The sequence below is a fragment of the Mustela nigripes genome, chromosome 13, assembly GCF_022355385.1.
Source record: "Mustela nigripes isolate SB6536 chromosome 13, MUSNIG.SB6536, whole genome shotgun sequence".
Classification (NCBI taxonomy): Eukaryota; Metazoa; Chordata; class Mammalia; order Carnivora; family Mustelidae; genus Mustela; species Mustela nigripes.
In genome coordinates this window covers 69,157,262-69,176,563 of record NC_081569.1, presented here as the reverse complement: position 1 = coordinate 69,176,563, position 19,302 = coordinate 69,157,262, and the positions used below count along the sequence as shown (strand labels likewise).

At 37.7% G+C, this 19,302-nt stretch overlaps 1 protein-coding gene across 4 annotated transcripts in view; it reads left to right on the top strand.

Moving 5' to 3' along the window:
- The window catches only part of DMXL2 (Dmx like 2), a 158,706-nt gene that overhangs the window by 127,034 nt on the left and 12,370 nt on the right, over positions 1-19,302 (top strand). For 2 of the 4 annotated variants that reach the window (XM_059372826.1, XM_059372824.1), the window contains exons 24-32: positions 3,850-4,928; positions 5,311-5,502; positions 7,024-7,100; positions 9,537-9,664; positions 11,383-11,631; positions 15,051-15,229; positions 17,396-17,526; positions 18,041-18,126; positions 18,540-18,741. In XM_059372826.1, coding sequence (XP_059228809.1) covers positions 3,850-4,928; positions 5,311-5,502; positions 7,024-7,100; positions 9,537-9,664; positions 11,383-11,631; positions 15,051-15,229; positions 17,396-17,526; positions 18,041-18,126; positions 18,540-18,741 — 2,323 coding nt within the window. Of the gene's footprint in view, positions 1-3,849; positions 4,929-5,310; positions 5,503-7,023; positions 7,101-9,533; positions 9,665-11,382; positions 11,632-15,050; positions 15,230-17,395; positions 17,527-18,040; positions 18,127-18,539; positions 18,742-19,302 lie in introns of all 4 variants that reach the window. The other 2 variants (XM_059372825.1, XM_059372823.1) reach the window with 1 other exon arrangement.

Here is a 19,302-nt window from a genome sequence, read left to right as displayed (position 1 = left end):
CCGATGTGTTTTCATTATCATTTGTTTCTATGAATTTTTTCAATTCTTCTTTAATTTCCTGGTTGACCCATTCATTCTTTAAAAGGATGCTGTTTAGTCTCCATGTATTTGGGTTCTTTGCAAATTTCCTCTTGTGATTGAGTTCTGGTTCAGAGCATTGTGGTCTGAAAATATGCAGGGAATGATCTCGCTCTTTTGATACTGGTTGAGACCTGATTTAGGACCCAGGATATGATCTATTCTGGAATAGATCCATGTGCACTGGAGAAGAATGTGTATTCTGTTGCTTTGGGATTAAATGTTCTGAATATATCTGTGATGTCCATCTGGTCCAGTGTGTCATTTAAGGATTTGATCCTTTGCTTGGATGATCTGTCCATTTCAGTGAGGGGAGTGTTAAAGTCCCCTACTATTATTGTATTATTGTAGATGTGTTTCTTTGATTATGTTATTAATTGGTTTATATAGTTGGCTGCTCCCACGTTAGGGGCATAGATACTTAAAATTGTTAGATCTTCTTGTTGGACAGATCATTTGAGTATGATATAGTGTCCTTCCTCATCTTTATAATTATTATAGTCTTTGGCTTAAAATCAAATTGATCTGATGTAAGGATTGCCACCCCTGCTTTCTTCTGATGTCCATTAGCATGGACTTTAAATCTGGAGGTGTCTTCGGGTCTAAAATGAGTTTCTTGTAGGCAACATATAGATGGGTTTTGTTTTTTTAATCCATTCTGATACCCTGTATCTTTTGATTGGGGCATTTAGCCCATTAACACTCAGAGTAACTATTGAGAGATATGAATTTAGTGCCATTGTATTGCCTGTAAGGTGACTGTTACTGTATATTGTCTCTGTTCCTTTCTGATCTACTACTTTTAGGCTCTCTCTTTGCTTAGAGGACCCCTTTCAGTATTTCCTGTAGAGCTGGTATGGTGTTTGCAAATTCTTTCAGTTTTTATTTGTCCTGGAGCTTTTTATCTCTCCTTCTATTTTCAATGATAGCCTAGCTGGATATAGTATTCTTGGCTGCATGTTTTTCTCGTTTAGTGCTCTGAATATATCATGCCAGCTCTTTCTGGCCTGCCAGGTCCCTGTGGATAAGTCTGCTGCCAATCTAATATTTTTACCATTGTATGTTACAGACTTCTTTTCCCAGGCTGCTTTCAGGATTTACTCTTTGTCACTGAGACTTGTAAATTTTATTATTACGTCATGGGGTGTGGACCTATTCTTGTTGATTTTGAGGGGGGTTCTTTGCACCTCCTGGATTTTGATGCTTGTTCCCTTTGCCATATTAGGAAAATTCTCTCCAATAATTCTCTCCAATATACCTTCTGCTCCCTTCTCTCTTTCTTCTTCTTCTGGAATCCCAATTATTCTAATGTTGATTATGTTATTAATTGGTTTATATAGTTGGCTGCTCTTCTTCTTATGGTGTCACTTATCTCTCGAATTCTCCCCTTGTGGTCCAGTAGGGGACCTACTTTATTCTTTAATCTCTGTCTCAGCTTCTTTATTCTCTGTCATTTGGTCTTCTATATCGCTAATTCTTTCTTCTGCCTCATTTATCCTAGCAGTGAGAGCCTCCATTTTTTATTGCACCTCATTAATAGCTTTTTTAATTTCAACTTGGTTAGATTTTAGTTCTTTTATTTCTCCAGAAAGGGCTTTTATATCTCCTGAGAGGGTTTCTCTAATATCTTCCATGCCTTTTTCGAGCCTGGCTAGAACTGAGAATCGTCGTTCTGAATTCAATATCTGACATATTACCAATGTCTGTATTGATTATGTCCCTAGCCTTCGGTACTGCCTCTTGTTATTTTTTTTTTGTGGTGAATTTTTCCGCCTTGTCATTTTGTCCAGATAAGAGTATATGAAGGAGCAAGTAAGATACTAAAAGGGTGGCAAAGACCCCAGGAAAATACGCTTTAACCAAATCAGAAGAGATCCCAAATCATGGAGGGGAGAAAGGGGATAAAAAGAGGTTCAGAAAAAAAAAAAGAAAACAAATAAAGAAAAAATATATACATATATATATATATATTAGATATTAGATAAACTAGTTAAAAAATGTTAAAAAAGAAAAGGGTAAAAGTTAAAAAAAATTTAGCAGAAGAGGGAAAAAAAATTGAAAAAAAATTAACTGCAAGACTGAAGAATCATGGGGAGAAAGCCATGAGTTCCATGTTTTGCTTTCTCCTCCTCTGGAATTCCGCTGCTCTCCTTGGTATTGAACCTGTACTCCTTGGTAGGTGAACTTGGTCCTGTCTGGATTTCTTGTTGATTTTCTGGGGGAGTGGCCTGTTGTAATGATTCTCAAGTGTCTTTGCCCCAGGCGGAATTGTACCGCCCTTACTAGGAGCAGGGCTGAGTAATCAGCTCGGGTTCACTTTCGGGAGCTTTCCATAGAGTTCCAAAGGACGGGAATGAAAATGGTGGCCTCCTGGTCTCCGGCCTGGAGGAGCCGAGAGCTCGGGGCCCCACTCCTCAGTGCGCCCTCATAGAATAGTGCCCAGTCACTCCCGTCTCCCTGGCCTCCGGCCACTCTCCGAGCTCACCAAGCCTGCGACTGGTTCAAGGTAACCCCGAGTTGAGAGCTCACTCCTTGGTTCTGTCTCTGTAGCCAGCTTCCCCCTTCTTATACCTGCAAGCTCTGCAACACTCAGAACCCCCCATCCTTCTGTGACCCTGCGGTAACTGAGGCCACGCTGACCCCGCCTGGGCTTCACCCCGGTTTAGCCTCTGGAGCAATGTCCCTCAGCAGAACAGACTTTTAAAAGCCCTGATTTTGTGTTCCGATGTTCCGCCAGCTTGCCTGGAGCCGGCCCCTCCCCCCGCTGTCTATCTTCCTGTCGCTTTGGATTCACTTCTCCACCAGTCCTACCTTTCAGAAGTGGTTGATTTTCTGTTTCTAGAATTGCTGTTCTGCTTCTCTTCGATCTCCCATTGGAATTTAGGTGTTTGCAATCTTTAGATAAGCTATCTAGCTGATCTCCTGCTGCCTGATGTAGTCTCAGCCTGCTACTTCTCTGACATCTTGGCTCCTCTCCTCACATATTTGTTATTTTATATGTATATGATAGGTTCAGAAAAATGATGCAAAAATTTTTCGTAGCAACATGATTACTGAGGACAGGTTAAGCTGTGATTTTTGTTTTTATGGTATATCCCAATAAGGATGTGCAGCCAGATTACTTATTCTAAAGTCACTTTATAGTACCTCTTTGTGTGGTTATACAACAAGCTTGACATACAGAATCGCTTATTTAATTTTGCTGATGCTTTTTTGTGATTTTTTCAAATTTAATTTTTCTATTAAAATTATATAAAATATTGGGGCACCTGGGAGGCTCAGTGGGTTAAAGCCTCTGCTTCTGCTCAGGTCATGATCCCAGAGTCCTGGGATCGAGCCCCGCATCGGGCTCTCTGCTCAGCAGGGAATCTGCTTCCTCCTCTCTCTCTCTGCCTGCTTCTCTGTCTACTTGTGATCTCTGCCTGTCAAATAAATAAATAAAATCTTTAAAAAGAAAATTATATAAAATATTGACATGGCTTTGAAATAAAATACATAAAACCACGGTATTTTCAGAGGGATCTAGCTTCTTCCCATTGCTATTGGAATCTGATCTCTCCATTCCTATTCTTCCCTCCCTTTTTAGGGAACCAACTAAACATCTTTTTCGGGGGTGTTTTCTTTCCATTTAAAAAATAGAAGCAATATTAAAAAACATATAAATAATATTTAATTGTCCTTTACTTTGAGGAAATGCTGACATAGTTATTCTTTTATAATTTAAATACAAATTAGCATAATACCTTGTGATTGTATGTTTTACTTCTGTAGTTATCATCAAATCTTGTAACCCAGTGGTGTTTAGTTTCTACAACTACCTTCGAACGCATCCTTTGCTTATTCGAAGAAACCTTGCCTCCCCTGAAGGAACTTTGGCAACCTTAGGTCTCAAAACTGAAAAAAACTTCGTTGATAAAATTAACCTTATAGAAAGGAAATTATTCTTTACCACCGCCAATGCTCATTTTAAAGTTGGATGCCCTGTTCTAGCCTTAGAGGTACTTTCCAAAATTCCAAAAGTTACCAAAATGTCTGCCTTACCTTCGAAAAAAGGTCAGCCTGACTTGATTCCTAAAAAGACAGATGGTGAACCTTCAGAATCAAAGACTATGAGCGATGACAGTGGACGTTCTGGCATAGACTGGTCTGGTGTAACTTCATCACAGTTTGACTGGAGCCAGCCAATAGTAAAAGTGGATGAGGAGCCTCTTAATCTTGATTGGGGTGAAGAGCATGACAGTGCCTTAGAAGAAGAGGAAGAAGATGCTGCTGGTTTAATAATGAAAAGTGCAGATGCCAGGGAGACAGACAGACAAGATCAGAAAGCCTCAGACCCTAACGTATTACTGACTCCTCAGGAAGAGGACTCTCTGGAAGGTGATACTGAAGTCGACGTGATTGCTGAGCAATTAAAATTCAGAGCTTGTTTAAAGATCCTTATGACTGAGCTAAGAACACTGGCTACAGGTTATGAAGTAGATGGTGGAAAACTCAGATTTCAGCTCTATAACTGGCTTGAGAAGGAAATCGCTGCCTTGCATGAGATATGTAACCATGAATCAGTTATTAAAGAATATGCCAGGAAAACCCATCCCAAGGTAGAGAGCGATTTTCTGGACCAGGAAGAGATGATGGACAAACCAGATATAGGTTCCTATGAGCGCCACCAAATAGAAAGACGGCGATTGCAGGCAAAACGGGAACATGCAGAAAGACGAAAGTTGTGGTTACAGAAAAACCAAGATCTCCTGAGAGTGTTTCTTAGTTACTGTAGCCTTCACGGGGCCCAGGGTGGTGGTCTGGCCTCGGTAAGGATGGAACTCAAATTCTTGCTACAAGAATCACAGCAGGTATGAACTTCATGCTCGTTTTCAATCTTGGTTATTTTAATGACTCTTTATACCAGTTAGCCTAAATATGTCTAGCCCCTTGATTCCGTAGGAGGAGGATGTTTCTGCTCTGCATGGGTCTGTGGAGATCAGAGCTTTAGTGATTATGAGTAGGTGTAACAGCTGAGAGCACAGCTGTCTCCTACTCCTCTTTCTATCTTCTGCATCTCACAGAGCAACTGGTACAGGTTGGGTGCTCAGTAAATTTTTGTAGAATGAGTGAATAAATACATACAGCTTTTATTCAGTTGTTCATCACCAATATTTTTATCATGTAACTACTCACTGATTTTTTTTCTCCATTTTAACTGCTCTGAAAAAAATAATCCACTGTAACCCACAGGAGACCACAGTGAAGCAACTCCAGTCTCCACTTCCGTTGCCCACCACCCTACCTCTGCTATCAGCAAGTATTGCTTCGACAAAAACAGTCATAGCTAACCCTGTATTATACCTAAATAATCACATCCACGATATACTTTACACTATTGTTCAGATGAAAACACCACCTCATCCCAGTGTTGGAGATGTGAAGGTAATGTAAAGTTTATGATCGGTTGATACTGTATACACTGAGAAGGTAAATATGTTAAACTTGTCTTCTGTTTTGAACTTGGAGGAATTTTCTTAAAGTGCTCCTCATCTTCTCCTTCCCCAATCCTGGGCAATGGAAGACTTTATGGAAAAGTAATTTGAGACAGGCAAATAGTTTTTGATTGTAAAGTTTTCTAGACCATATTCTTGCCTCTTAATATTCCTTTAAATCTTCCATTTCCCTTAAATGAACCATTAATTTAGAAATGTTAATGAATGTATGCCAGGATATTATAATACAAACTCAGGCAATATCTTTGGCAGAGCCATGACTCATCAGAAATATCCCAGAGAAACTATCCTTGCTACTATTTCCCTGACAATTATGTGTGTTGGAGGCTCTGCTGTATTAGGAGCAAACAGGGGTTTGACAGACTTACTATTCCCAAATGAAACCCCATACCCTGTGCTGAAAACTCAAGAACAGGTAGATTCGAAGAAAACACTAGGAAGCTTGGGAGGATTTGGAACGGATCAGACTACCTCTGTGCTACCCTGTGTGTATTGGTGCTACACTTTTCCAGTTCCAGTGGCTGATGTCATTTTGCGGTCCCCAACATTTTTGGTTTTTACTTCTCTTGTTTAAAAGGCACATTTGACCTCTGGTAGTGCATTCTTCTGAAGGACCCCCATTTTTTTGGTTACATCAGCCTATTAGAGACTTCTAATCCATAGCGTGAATTAATCTGTATTAGTGTTTTAGCAGAGATTACTTAAATTATTCGTTAGGTGAATATGGACACTTCAAAAAGGCATTAAATGCATATAAATTCCAAGTAAACATTTCCATCTCCTAGAAATTTGGATAAGGCTTTCAAAGAGGATGAAACTATTTCTAAGGTCCCATAAAATTTAAGACTTTATGAGTCTGAAAATGTTGATTCAGTATGTTTATTTTTTAGGATGTAGTTCTTATACTGATAATTTTTAAACTTTCTAAATCTAAAATTCTAAGAGTATGCACTAGTCATAAGTACTGAGTAAACTACTTGCTCTCTGAAAAATCAGCCATTTCACACAGTGATTGATATATCTAAACATTTAATTCAATCTTATTGATAAGATCAAGTATTTATTTTCATCAAGGGCAATTTTATAAGGCAGTTTAAGTAAAAGCTCAGAAAATTGTGTAGTATTTTGGTTCTGCTTTTTTGGAATATTAATCTTTAAGCTAACCATTACCAGGTAGAGCAGTCCCAGTAATAGATGAATATTGGCACTTTCCTCAAGCTCACAGTGAGTAAATATTTGATAAAGATGTGTCTGAATCAGTTAACTTTGTTGTGGGCATGCATATTTAGTTGGGTGAGTGTTATTTTAGAAGGTTTAAAGTAGAGATAATAGTCTAGGAATTAGTCTTATTTATAATATTGCTAGTTTGCTGGGTATTTTCTAATAGGTAAGATATTACTGTTAAATAGAAATGTCCGTATGAAACGTAATTGTGGCTGTTTGGTTTCAGGTGCACACACTTCATTCATTAGCAGCATCACTTTCTGCATCAATTTACCAGGCATTATGTGACAGTCATAGCTACAGGTAAAAAAAATATATATATGCTAAGTTTTAATACAGCAAAAGCATTCAACTGTGCTAGAGTTATATCAAAGTTCCATTTCCTAGGGATGGAAAAATCCTCAAATATGACTGCCATGGGGATGCCTGGGTGGCTCAGTCAGTTGAGTGTCTGCCTTGGGCTTGGGTCGTGACCTCAGGGTCCTGGGATTGAGTTCCATGTCGGGCTCCCTGCTCTGTGAAGAGCCTCCTTCTCCATCTGCCTGCTGCTCCCCCTGCTTGTGCACGCTCGCCCGCACGCTCTCTCTCTCTGACAAATAAATAGGTAGTTAAAAAAACAAAATATGACTGCCATGTATACTCTAATAGGTGAGAGAGAATGAGAAATAAAATAACTTTGTTTAATTTAGCTGTCACCTGGGCGCCTGGGTGGCTCAGTGGGTTAAGCCTCTGCCTTCAGCTCAGGTCATGATCTTAGGGTCCTGGGATCGAGCCCCACATGGGGCTCTCTGCTCAGCAGGGAGCCTGCTTCCCCCTCCTCCTCTGCCTGCCTCTCTGCCTGCTTGTGATCTCTGTCAAATAAATAAAATCTTAAAAAAAAAATTCAGCTGTCACCTAGTAACAACAGAGGCATATAAAAAATTACAAATAGTAAACAGCAATTATCATCATCACTGGTTTTTTTTATTTTAAAAGAATTTTTTCTCTTCAAAATAATTTATAATAAGTTTTCTAATTGTTTTCCTTAAGAACCATTTCTTTTAGAATTGGATTAGCTCCTATTTGTTTAATTGGTTTTCAGTTGAAAGAGGAAACACTTTTTAAAAAACTCAAAAGGTACATTTCTTACATAGAATTAATTAAAATCAGTTTTACTTACCCACTTGCATATAATATAAAAGTCTTTGGAAGTGATATTAATGAGAGTAATGGTTAAAATTTTCCTAAAGGTCATATTACCTTTATCAGTATATACTGTGCATTTTAATGATGAGGGAAATGTAAGTAGTAAGAGATTGAATGAATTATATTAAATGAAAAGTTTGTAATATAAATAGAATCACATTAAATTTATATTAAACAAAAGTCTGTTTTTTCTTGTAAATTTAGCAGCTTTTTGTGAGAAGACTTGGTATTGCAAAAGGGATTACTCCCTTAAAATGGCCTGTACTCAGCTTTTAGTCTAACGAGGACCCCTCTAAGTAACTACAAAGACTTGGACATGTAAATAAGGAAAAAAGAGTTTATTTAATTGACTATGATCATCTTAATGATCAAAAACAACTTGTTTGATATCAGTCACTGGTTAAAATGACACCAAATGAGAATTCAAATAAATATATATTTTTTAAAAGATTTTATTTATTTATTTGACAGACAGAGATCATAAGTAGGCAGAGAGGCAGGCAGAGAGAGAGAGAGAGGAGGAAGCAGGCTCTCCGCAGAGCAGACAGCCCGACGCGGGGCTCAGTCCCAGGACCCTGGGATCATGACCTCAGCCGAAGGCAGAGGCTTTAACCCACTGAGCCACCCAGGCGCCCCTCAAATAAATATTTTTAAAATATATATTTTCTCATCCTTAGGCTATGACTGACTCTTAAAGGAGTTAGCTTTACTTTTTGCTTTTATATTTTCCCCAGCTCCACAAAGATGAGGGAAATAAATATTGAGGCACATTTGGCTTTAGGATTAGATACTTCTAAGGTATGATTCTCCACATTTTAGTTCATATTTTAATTCAAGGTTAAGCTCGCACAACTTTGCTGAACTAAGAAATGCTATTACTTCCTAATAGAGTCTAGTACCAACTGTAGTCTTCTTCCTCTCAGATTCCTTTTTGTTTTTTAAATAAAAATGGGTGGATTTAGAAAAGATTTTCAATTATTAAGTAACATCTAAAAAAGATTTTTTTAAATTTTTTTTTAAAGATTTTATTTATTTATTTGACAGAGAGAGATCACAAGTAGGCAGAGAGGCAGGCAGAGAGAGAGAGAGGAGGAAGCAGGCTCCCTGCTGAGCAGAGAGCCCGATATGGGACTCGATCCCAGGACCCTGAGATCATGACCTGAGCCGAAGGAAGTGGCTTAACCCACTGAGCCACCCAGGCGCCCTCTAAAAAAGATTTTAAAAAGACTGAAGGTTATATTCCTCAAACCAGTATTACAATGTATGTTAACTGTTTAGAATTTTTCTTTTCTTCTTCTTTTTTTTACCTCCTAAAGTAACCTCTATACCCAACATCTGGGTCTTGAACTCATGACACTGAGATCAAGAATTGATGTTCTACCAACTGAGCCAGCCTGGTGCCCCTCAACTAACTAGAATTTAAATAAAAACTTAAAACATGAAAAAAAAATACTAAATGTCATTATAATCATTTAAGAGAACTATATATAAAGTGCAGTTGCTTTTTTACCTCTGGTAGAATGCTAAATTACTGAACCTTATTTGTATTAGCAGTCAAACAGAAGGAAACCAGTTTACAGGAATGGCTTATCAGGGACTTCTTTTAAGTGATCGCCGAAGGCTGAGGACAGAAAGTATTGAAGAACATGCAACACCAAATTCTTCTCCAGCTCAATGGCCTGGTGAGAGTTTAAGTGTTCTTGTTTGTTTGTTTGTTTTTGTTTTTTTAAATCTACTATTTGGTAATTCCATTTTAAAAAGTTATTAACTGGTTTCCTGATTGTTGTTCTTTATGGATTTGGAGAATGGTTTTTTATTTGTTTGTTTTTGATGATGTTTTCTGCCATGGATTAGGAATTCTTAAGTACTATAATGTTGTCTGAAGACTCAGAAAGTTAAGGCTTCAAAACCCAGCTGTGTTGACCAGCATAAAAAAGCAAGGTTTAACATCTTTCCTAAGGGTGAGCACATCCTCTTCCTAATACTTAGAAATCCTAAATTAGGGAGCAGTGTCACAGAGATATTTTCACAGATGTGCCAGAAGGACTACAGTTATTCTTGAGTGTAAATTTGTATGTGGGGATAAGAGTGGCCGTTACGTGGCACTTCCTTCATGTTGTCTGTCAGTCCTTCTCTTCTCTGGTTAGCTCTCCTCATTCTCCACATCAGTTAATTCACACCTTCTCCACTTTCTTCAGACCTTTTCCTGGTCTGCTCTGTCATTTAGTTTTTACTCTCCTTGCTTTATAACTGATTGTTGTGAAGAGTGGTGGTAGAAATAAGTGACAAAGTGTGTATTTAATATCCACTTATGCATAAGTTTCTGCAAACATTGTCTTCATTTTAATTTTTGTATAGCTTTCACCCAGATTCTCCAAATGTTAGTATTTTGCTGTACCTTGTTTACATTCATCCCTCTCTCTCACTGTGTATACATACATATTTTTTCTGAAGTATTTAAGAGTAAGTGGCAGACATGATACCCTTTTACATCTAAATATATCAATGTATCTTTCCTAAAAACATTCTCTTACATAACCATAGCACAGTTTTTAAATTCAACATCTTCACATTGATACAATATTGTTATTCTAAACCATAGATCTTTCAGAAATTTCCCCAGTTGTCCCACTCATGTCTTCCCTATAACATTTATTTGTAATGTCTCATGAGTCTCCTCTGATTCCGACTAGTTCTTCATTCTTTTTTTTTTTGTCTTTCATGATTGACAATTTTGAAGAGTACTAACCAGTTATGTTTTAGAATGTCCCTCAATTTGGGTTTTCCTGGACTTTTATTAATATAAGACTCAGGTTATGTATTTTTAGCAAGGATAGCACAAAAGAGATATGTGCCCTTAGTGCAGGATAGCAAGAGGCACGTGATGTCGACTGGTTCCATTACTGGTGCTGTTAACTTTGACCACTTGTTAAGGTAGTTTTTGCCAGATTTCTCACTTGTTAAGCTACCCTTTTTTCTTTGCAATTAATTTTCTTTTGAAGACATAGTTTTAGACTGTGTAGAATATTATACTTTTACCCACTAATTTTAGCATCCAGTGATGATTCTTGCCTGAATCAGATATTACTGTGGGGATAACTGGATGGTGATTTTTTTCTGATTTTATATCATTCCTTCCACTTTTAGTTGAAATTGTACTATAAGGAAGGGCTTTCCTTTCTCTCCTTTTTATTTATTCACTCATTTATTAATATAAACTTAATGGGTCTTCTATCATTCCATAGGCTATAATCCGTTTCTATCATTTATTTTGTTGCTCAGTTTATGGATATGATAAATATTATGTAATATAGATACATAATTTTGGTTAAGTTACAAATTTAGATTTTTTTTTCTTCTGGAGCTTTCTGCTGATTATACTTATTATATACCCTAACAGGTGTGAGTTCACTCATTAATCTCTTGAGTTCAGCTCAAGATGAAGATCAGCCAAAACTGAACATTTTGTTGTGTGAAGCTGTTGTTGCTGTTTACTTAAGTTTATTGATACATGCTCTAGCTACAAATTCTTCCAATGAACTGTTTCGACTTGCAGCCCACCCATTAAATAATCGAATGTGGGCTGCTGTTTTTGGAGGGGGTGTGAAACTTGTTGTGAAACCTCAAAGGCAATCAGAAAATATTTCAGGTAAGATAAATTTGACACAAATAATGTATATAAATGTAAATAATTTCCAGTGTTAAATTATTTTTTAATGTTTTAAGAATTTTTATTTTGAAAATAAGTGATGTTTAAATCCCCCCCCCCATTTTTTTAAAATGATGTTTAAATTATAATCATTCTGGTTAGGATAGTAAATAACTAAACTCAATATTTGAATAAAAAATGCAGCTTCATTTTTTTGATAAACTAGGACACATTTGAGGTTGATAAGAAATAGAGGACAAGTAAAGGTAAGTGAGGAGACTGTTAAGGAATGGAAAGGGAAAGGATAGTTTTTAGAGAAGGAAGATTTAAATAAATCCTCATAATTTTTATGGACTATACCAGCAATTGCTTCAGATTAGGTTCATGGTCATGCGTAAGATAGCCTTTCCAGTCATGCATATGGTTTTTAAAGTTCCATTTTCTGTCTTTTTTTTTTTTTCTCTAACGTACTACAATGTATTTTTCATTCCCCTTTTTAAGATGGTAGGATATGGTGAGGTATAGACCGATGCCATGGGAAAGGTTTCCATCTTGGTGCTGAAATATCTCAATTTATCCCTAGAAATTGTCCTGTTACAGATGAGGAATCAGTGGCACAGAGTTTAAAGGGCATGGTTCTAATCTGTGTCCTTACTGCCCAAGGTTGAATATTATTTTTAAAAATATATTTATTTATTTATTCTTTTGCTTGAGAGAGTCTGTGTGCCCAAGCAAGGGGAGGGGTGGGACAGGGGAGGGGGGCGGCAGAGAATCTTGAGCAGACCCCATGCTGAGCATGGAGCCTGACACAGGGCTCGTTTTCATGAACCTTCAGATCATGACCTGAGCCAAAATTAAAAGTCAGGTGCTTAACCACCCAGGTGCCCCTGCCCAATTTGAATTAAGTGTAAGTCTGTAAGTCAAAGTATGGAAGGAGATCTTACCCATTTTCATTGCTTTCACTCCCACTATTTTTATGAGGGTGACTCATCTTAATCTAGTTCCTACCTTGTTATAGTCTACCTTGAATTTGAAAGTTTTCCCCTTACATCACTTCTTTCTCTTCCTGAATTTTCTATTATTTTTTCATGGTAATTCATTCATCGAATAAATTAATGCTTAAAATCTCTGAGTGCACATTATGTGCATTCACTTAAAACCTACTGCATACTAAGCAGTGCTCTAGGCTTTGAGGTGAATAACACAGACAAATCCCTTACCTTCTTGGAACTTAAATTTAGTGGAAGGAAATTCACAGTAAAAATTTAACAAATAAATAATATTTCAGTTATGATAAGAACTTTGATAAAAATACAGCAGAGTAGGTGGCAGGTGATGAAGTAAGGCATGTAAGAACAGTCTGGAGTGGTTATAAAATACGTTTGAGCAGAGTTCTGGGGAAGTCAGGGATCATGCCAGACAGGTATCGGGGGCCAGAGCCTCTCAGGCAGGTGGTTAAGGGAGGAATGAATGAGTTTGGCCTTTTCTAGGAACTACAGAGGAGGCCAGAGTGGCTGTCTTGAGCTGGGGGAGTTTGGACAGAGACAGGGTAAGACAACAAGCTGGGGGTGAGGTCATTTAGGATTTCGTGGATGATGGTAAAGACTTCAATTGTTGTTTTAAAGAAAGATAGGAAAATTACTGGCAGGAGTGACTTAATCTGATTTAAGTTTTCACAGAGCCTACTCTGGCTGTTGTATGGAGAATAGACTATACAACAAGAATAAAAGAGGGGGGCTATTGTATAAGTCCACTTGAAAGATAGTTGTGGGTTACCATCAGAATGAGTGGATATACCCAGTGTGGTATATACAGAAATGGAGTGTTACTCAGCCATTAAAAAGGAGCAAAGCACTCATACATGCTACAGCCAGCAGGAAGCTCGAAAATACACAAAGTGAAAGAAGCCAGACACCCCACTCATCAAGGAGGACTCTGATTTTCCCTCTGCCCCTCCCCACTACTTGTGTGTTCTCTCTCTCTCAAATAAATAAAATATATTTTTTAAATTTTTATTCATTTATTTGTCAGAGAGAAAGATCACAAGTAGGCAGAGAGAGGTGGGGAAGCACGCTCCCCGCTGAGCAGAGAGCCCGATGCGGGGCTCGATCCCAGGACCCTGAGATCATGACCCAAGCTGAAGGCAGAGGCTCAACCCACTGAGCCACCCAGGTGCCCCTAAATAAAATATTTTAGAATTATAATTTCCTGTAATGAGTTTTTAAGAGAGGAGTGGGTTGACTTCTACTTTCTAGCCTTCCCCTGTACAATTAGGTGTTTGCTTTATGTGTTCCTTTTATCTAAGGATTCTCAGTCTTGACCACCCACCGTACTAGTTCGCCCTCCTGAGGTGATCATCCTCCATCTTCTCTCTGGTTGACGGAGCAAACCGTGCCTCACCCTCCGACTAGCTCAGGAAGTGTTAGTGAGGATCGACCATAGAATAAGCTCCCAGCTTCACACCCGCAGCCGTGGCCTATCCTAACTCTGGACTTCTAGTTATTCCCCTCCCCACTGCCTGTCGGGCAAAAATAGTTTACTTCTTGTCGATCAGGTAAAAAAAAAAACAGAATTGCAAGCTGCAAAATAAAATGTGTGCATTTATTTGTATTCTTTGGAATTGCAGTCTGGGAGACACAGAGTTGACCGAAATTGAAAGCATGCTCTGGAGGACAAGGGGGCTGCGGTTTTTAAGGAGGAAAGAGGGAAGTTGTTTTGAAGGAGATGTGATTGGTGCTGGTAAAGCTACGTTACCCTAACACGTAGGTGATTAGCTGCTAGGACTACTGCTAGGTGAAAAGTCCATTTATGTCCATTCTAAATGCAGCAGATGCCTTGACTTTTAGTGGAGTCCAGCAGCAGTTATGAGAACTAGGGACAGGACATGCATAAACCCCACTTCCTCAGTGTCCTCCTGGATCCATTTTAAATAACTTTCTTCACAGTGCTTACTCTAGTTTATTCTCTCTGTTATCCTCATTCATCCAAACCCTTAGTCACTGGTTTCTGCTGTTCCTTCTCCTTTTCACATTGAGCTTCTGCCTTCTTTTTTAAAGACATGCTTTACACCCTGCATCTTCAGTGAATTTTTCTTGAACAGCATGGCCAGAAATAATCTCTCCAGCATTAATGAATATGCCATTTATTTGCTGCATTGTACATACAAATACTTCAGTTCCTATTCTGTGCAGCACACAGGCTGTTCATGGCAAGATATCCTTTGATGCTCTGCCCTCCTCTGCTTCTCTGCCATGATGACTGGAAAACAGATGCAGTAACTAGGAAAGTTTAGAAGCACAGATAGAAGTCATTTAGTCTAAATTAAAACATTGCAAGAGTAGGCTGAAAAGTTAACAGTAACTCTTTGAATTAATAATGGGAAAATAAATGCCGGGTTTTCCTCTTCTATCTTTATTCAGCACCTCCTGTTCCTTCTGAAGACATTGATAAACACCGTAGGAGATTTAACATGCGAATGCTTGTCCCTGGAAGACCTGTAAAAGATGCTACCCCTCCACCGGTGCCTGCAGAGAGACCATCTTACAAAGAAAAATTTATTCCCCCTGAACTTAGTATGTGGGATTATTTTGTTGCAAAGGTAAGGGGTGTGAGGAGCACAAGCTTTGTATGTGTTTATTCTTATGTAAGTACCACATAGGAATGACAGGGCAGCTTGTGGTTTGAATATCTGCTTTTTATTTCTATTTTTTCGAAGATTTTTTTTATTTGAGAGAGAGCAGAGCCAGCAAGAGAGCATGAGTGGGGGGAGAGGGGCAGAGGGAGAGGGAGTAGCAGACTTGCCACTGAGTGCAGAGCCTAAAACTCGATCACAGAACCCCAGGATCATTCTGAGCCAAAGGCAGATGCTTAACTGACTGAGCCAGCCAGGTGCCCTGAACAACTACAGTTTGGATATTTAATTTATCAAGTCCAGAAACTGAATAGTCATTCAGAGATGATCAGATACTTGATGATGATCAAATACTTGATATGGTTGAAACACATGAACAGAAGTCAGATTTATTAATATATATGTAATCAGCGTCATGGTTTTCTAGTGACTGGAGTACTTGCATCTGCCATCTAGGTTCCCTTCATCTCATTATCAATAGTTCTTTTAGTCACCATGAAATTAGAGCAAGAGGAGGTGGGTGGATTTTTTTATTTTTTTATTTTTTAAAGATTTTATTCATCAGAGCAAGCGTAAGTCAGGGGAGGGGCAGAGGGAGAAGCAATCTTCCCACTGAGCAAGGAGCCCCATGCAGGACTCGATCCCAGGACCCTGGGATCATGACCTGAGCCGAAGGCAGATGCTTAACCAAATGAGCCACCCAGGTGCCCCCATCCTCAGGGAGATTTTTATTACAATTAACTTAAAACCTATAAATTGATTTGTAAAGCATTATAGTTTTTTTTAAGGAATTATAGTTTTACATGTCTCAGTCTCCATATATAGCTTTTAGAATTTAGAATTAGATTTCCTTCACTATAGCTCTCTGACAGTTTTCATAAAGTTGAAAAAGTTGATAAAGTTTCTCCTTTGGTATTTATGTTTCTTTAGACCTTTCTAACTAGTTATGTTGATACTTAAGAAAAACACTTGATTTTTAATATTTCTGTGACATGCATCTTATTTTTTATTGAAGTGTAGTTGACATAGGATGTTATACTAGTTTCAGATATGCAACACAGTGATTCAGCAATTGTACACACTGTGTTGTGCTCACCACAGTAAGTATAGTCATCAGCTGTCACCATACACATTTTTACAGTATTATTGACTATATTCCCTTATGCTGCACTTTTCATCCCTGTGAATTATTTATTTTATAACTGGAAGTTTGTACCTCTTTACCCCCTCACCTATTTTGTCTATCTCCCACCCCTCTGGCAACCACCAGTTTTTTTCTCTGTATGATTCTGTTTCTGTTTTTCATGCTTTTTATTTTTATTTATTTTTTTAAATTTTTTAAATTTTATTTATTTATTTTAGAGAGAGAAAGAAAGTGCACATGAGCAGAGGGAGGGGCAGAGGGAGAAGCAGACTGCATGCTGAGTGGGGCTCAAGCAGAGGACCCTGAGATCATGACCTGAGCCCAAGTCAGCCACTTAACTGAGCCACCTAGCACCCCAGTTTGTTTTTTAGATTCTATGTATAAGTGAATCATGTGGTACTTGTTTTTTCTGATTCATTTCACTTAGCATAATGTCCTACAGGTCATCCATATTGTCACAACTGGCAAGATCTCATTCTTTTTCATGTCTGAGTAATATTTCTGTGTGTGCATATCTTCTTTATATATTCATCTATCAGTGACATTGAGGTTGCTTGCATAACCTGGCTATTATAATTAATGCTGTAGAAGTATTTCTTTCTTTTTTTATTTTTAAGATTTTATTTATTTATTTGACAGATTACAAGTAGAGAGGCAGGTGGAGAGAGGGGAGGAAGCAGATTCCCTGCTGAGCAGAGAGCCCAGTTCAGGGCTTGATCCCAGGACCCTGAGATCATGACCCGAGCTGAAGGCAGAGGCTTTAATCCACTGAGCCACCCAGATGCCCCTGTAGAAGTATTTCGGTTGTAGCTAGCTTTCAGTTATTTTATGGAACCTGAGAGTTTTGCCTAGTTTTCTTGACCTCTTTAGGTCTAGTATCACTTGTGAAAGGGAATATTTGCTTAGAGAGCACTTAAAATATTCAATATTAAGTTAGGAGAAAAACAACCCAACTATATATTTAAAAATAACTTTACCTTTTCTTGCAGCCGTTTCTCCCTTTGTCTGATAGCGGTGTTATATATGATTCTGATGAAAGCATTCATAGTGATGAAGAAGAAGATGATGCTTTTTTCTCAGATACACAAATACAGGAGCACCAAGATCCAAATTCTTATAGGTAAAAAAGGGTTCACTCTTTTTTTAATAAAAAAGATGTTAGTAATTTTAAGTAATATTATCATGAATTTATATAAGAACTGACTAATATTTTCAGGTTAGTAATTCTGTACCTTTGAGGTAAATTTCTCATCAATAGAGTATTTCTTTAACATCTAGTTTTAAAGAATAGCTTCCATATAGAGTGGAAACAAACATTTTTAGTGAGAAAAATACATAATTTGTTTATGTGCTTTTAGAACTTAATATATATTCATTGATATGCTCTTAGATTCCATGTGACTGTGTGGTAAATCTTTTTCCATTAGGTAATTTTCAGATATTTTAAGTGTGATATATTGTTACGTATTTTCTATTTTCAGAGACTACAAAGGTTCAAGTTGTCAGAAAAAAAAAAAAACTTTTTTTTTTTTCTGCGTTAGAGATTGGGTTAAACAATTGACAGGAATCATTACTGTGCTTCTCGATGTTGTTTTCAGTGAAGGAGACTTTGTTTGTTTGTTTTCCTTGAACAGCTGGGCTCTTCTGCATTTGACAATGGTTAAGCTAGTACTTCACAATGTCAAGAATTTCTTTCCCATTGCTGGGTTGGAATTCTCTGGTAAGTAATTAATGTTCTTAAATATAATAACGTAGCATCAGGTTTCTTTTCATGAAAATATATATAAAAGAGCATTAGGTACTAAAAATTAAAGATTTTATGAGGTCTTGTGTTTCTTAGACCCCAGTCTATGATTTTAATTCATAGCAAGAACCACTGTTTACCCATAGGATTGAAAGAAAAAGCAAGAAATCAGACTAGAGAAGCTACACATTTTCTCAGTTCATTTTAGAGAATGGGCCTTCTGTTTTGTTAAAAACACTAAGAGTCCAAATGGTATAAGATTAACATTTTCAGGTTTATTTGTGTTTTCAGAGGTGTTGGCTCTAAAAATTCAGATTTTTAAAATATGTGGATGACAGTCACCAATTTTTTTTAATCAAAATAAGATGACATTTTCTATTGTCCTTTAGAGTTGCCTGTGACATCACCATTAGGTATTGCTGTGATTAAAAACTTGGAGAACTGGGAACAGATCTTGCAAGAGAAAATGGATCAGTTTGAAGGTCCACCCCCTAACTATATCAACACATATCCAACTGACCTTTCAGTGGGAGCCGGACCAGCTGTTCTTCGAAATAAAGCAATGCTAGAGCCAGAAAATACTCCATTCAAGTAAGGGTACTGTCATAATACTCATGAGAATGTAGCCTGGTTTAACTTGCCCAGAAGATAGTTTGGCAAAATGTACCCATATTATGTTTATATAAAAACATTCATAACTCTGGGGGCACCTGAGTGGCTCAGTGGATTGGGGCCTCTGCCTTCGGCTCAGGTCATGAACCCAGGTCCTGGGATCGAGCCCCACATCGGGCTCTCTGCTCAGTGGTGAGCCTGTTTCCTCCTCTCTCTGCCTGTCTCTCTGCCTACTTGTGATCTCTGTCTGTCAAATTAAAAAAAAAAAAAAATTCTTAACTCTGAAATTGCAGTTCTCTTTCTAGCAGTATATGATAAGGAAAACATTAGAAATCTGGATAGAAATATTTTTCACAGCGTAACCTATGAATTCAATAGACTTATTGCTTTTATAATCAGAAAAAAACCCCATCTATTATATTTTTGCCATTATTTTAAGAACTTTTATGGAAATATTTTGGAATAATAGTCCCCATATACAAACAAGGTGCTACTGACATTTTGGCAGTAATTTAACAGTAAATACATTAAGGTTTTTTA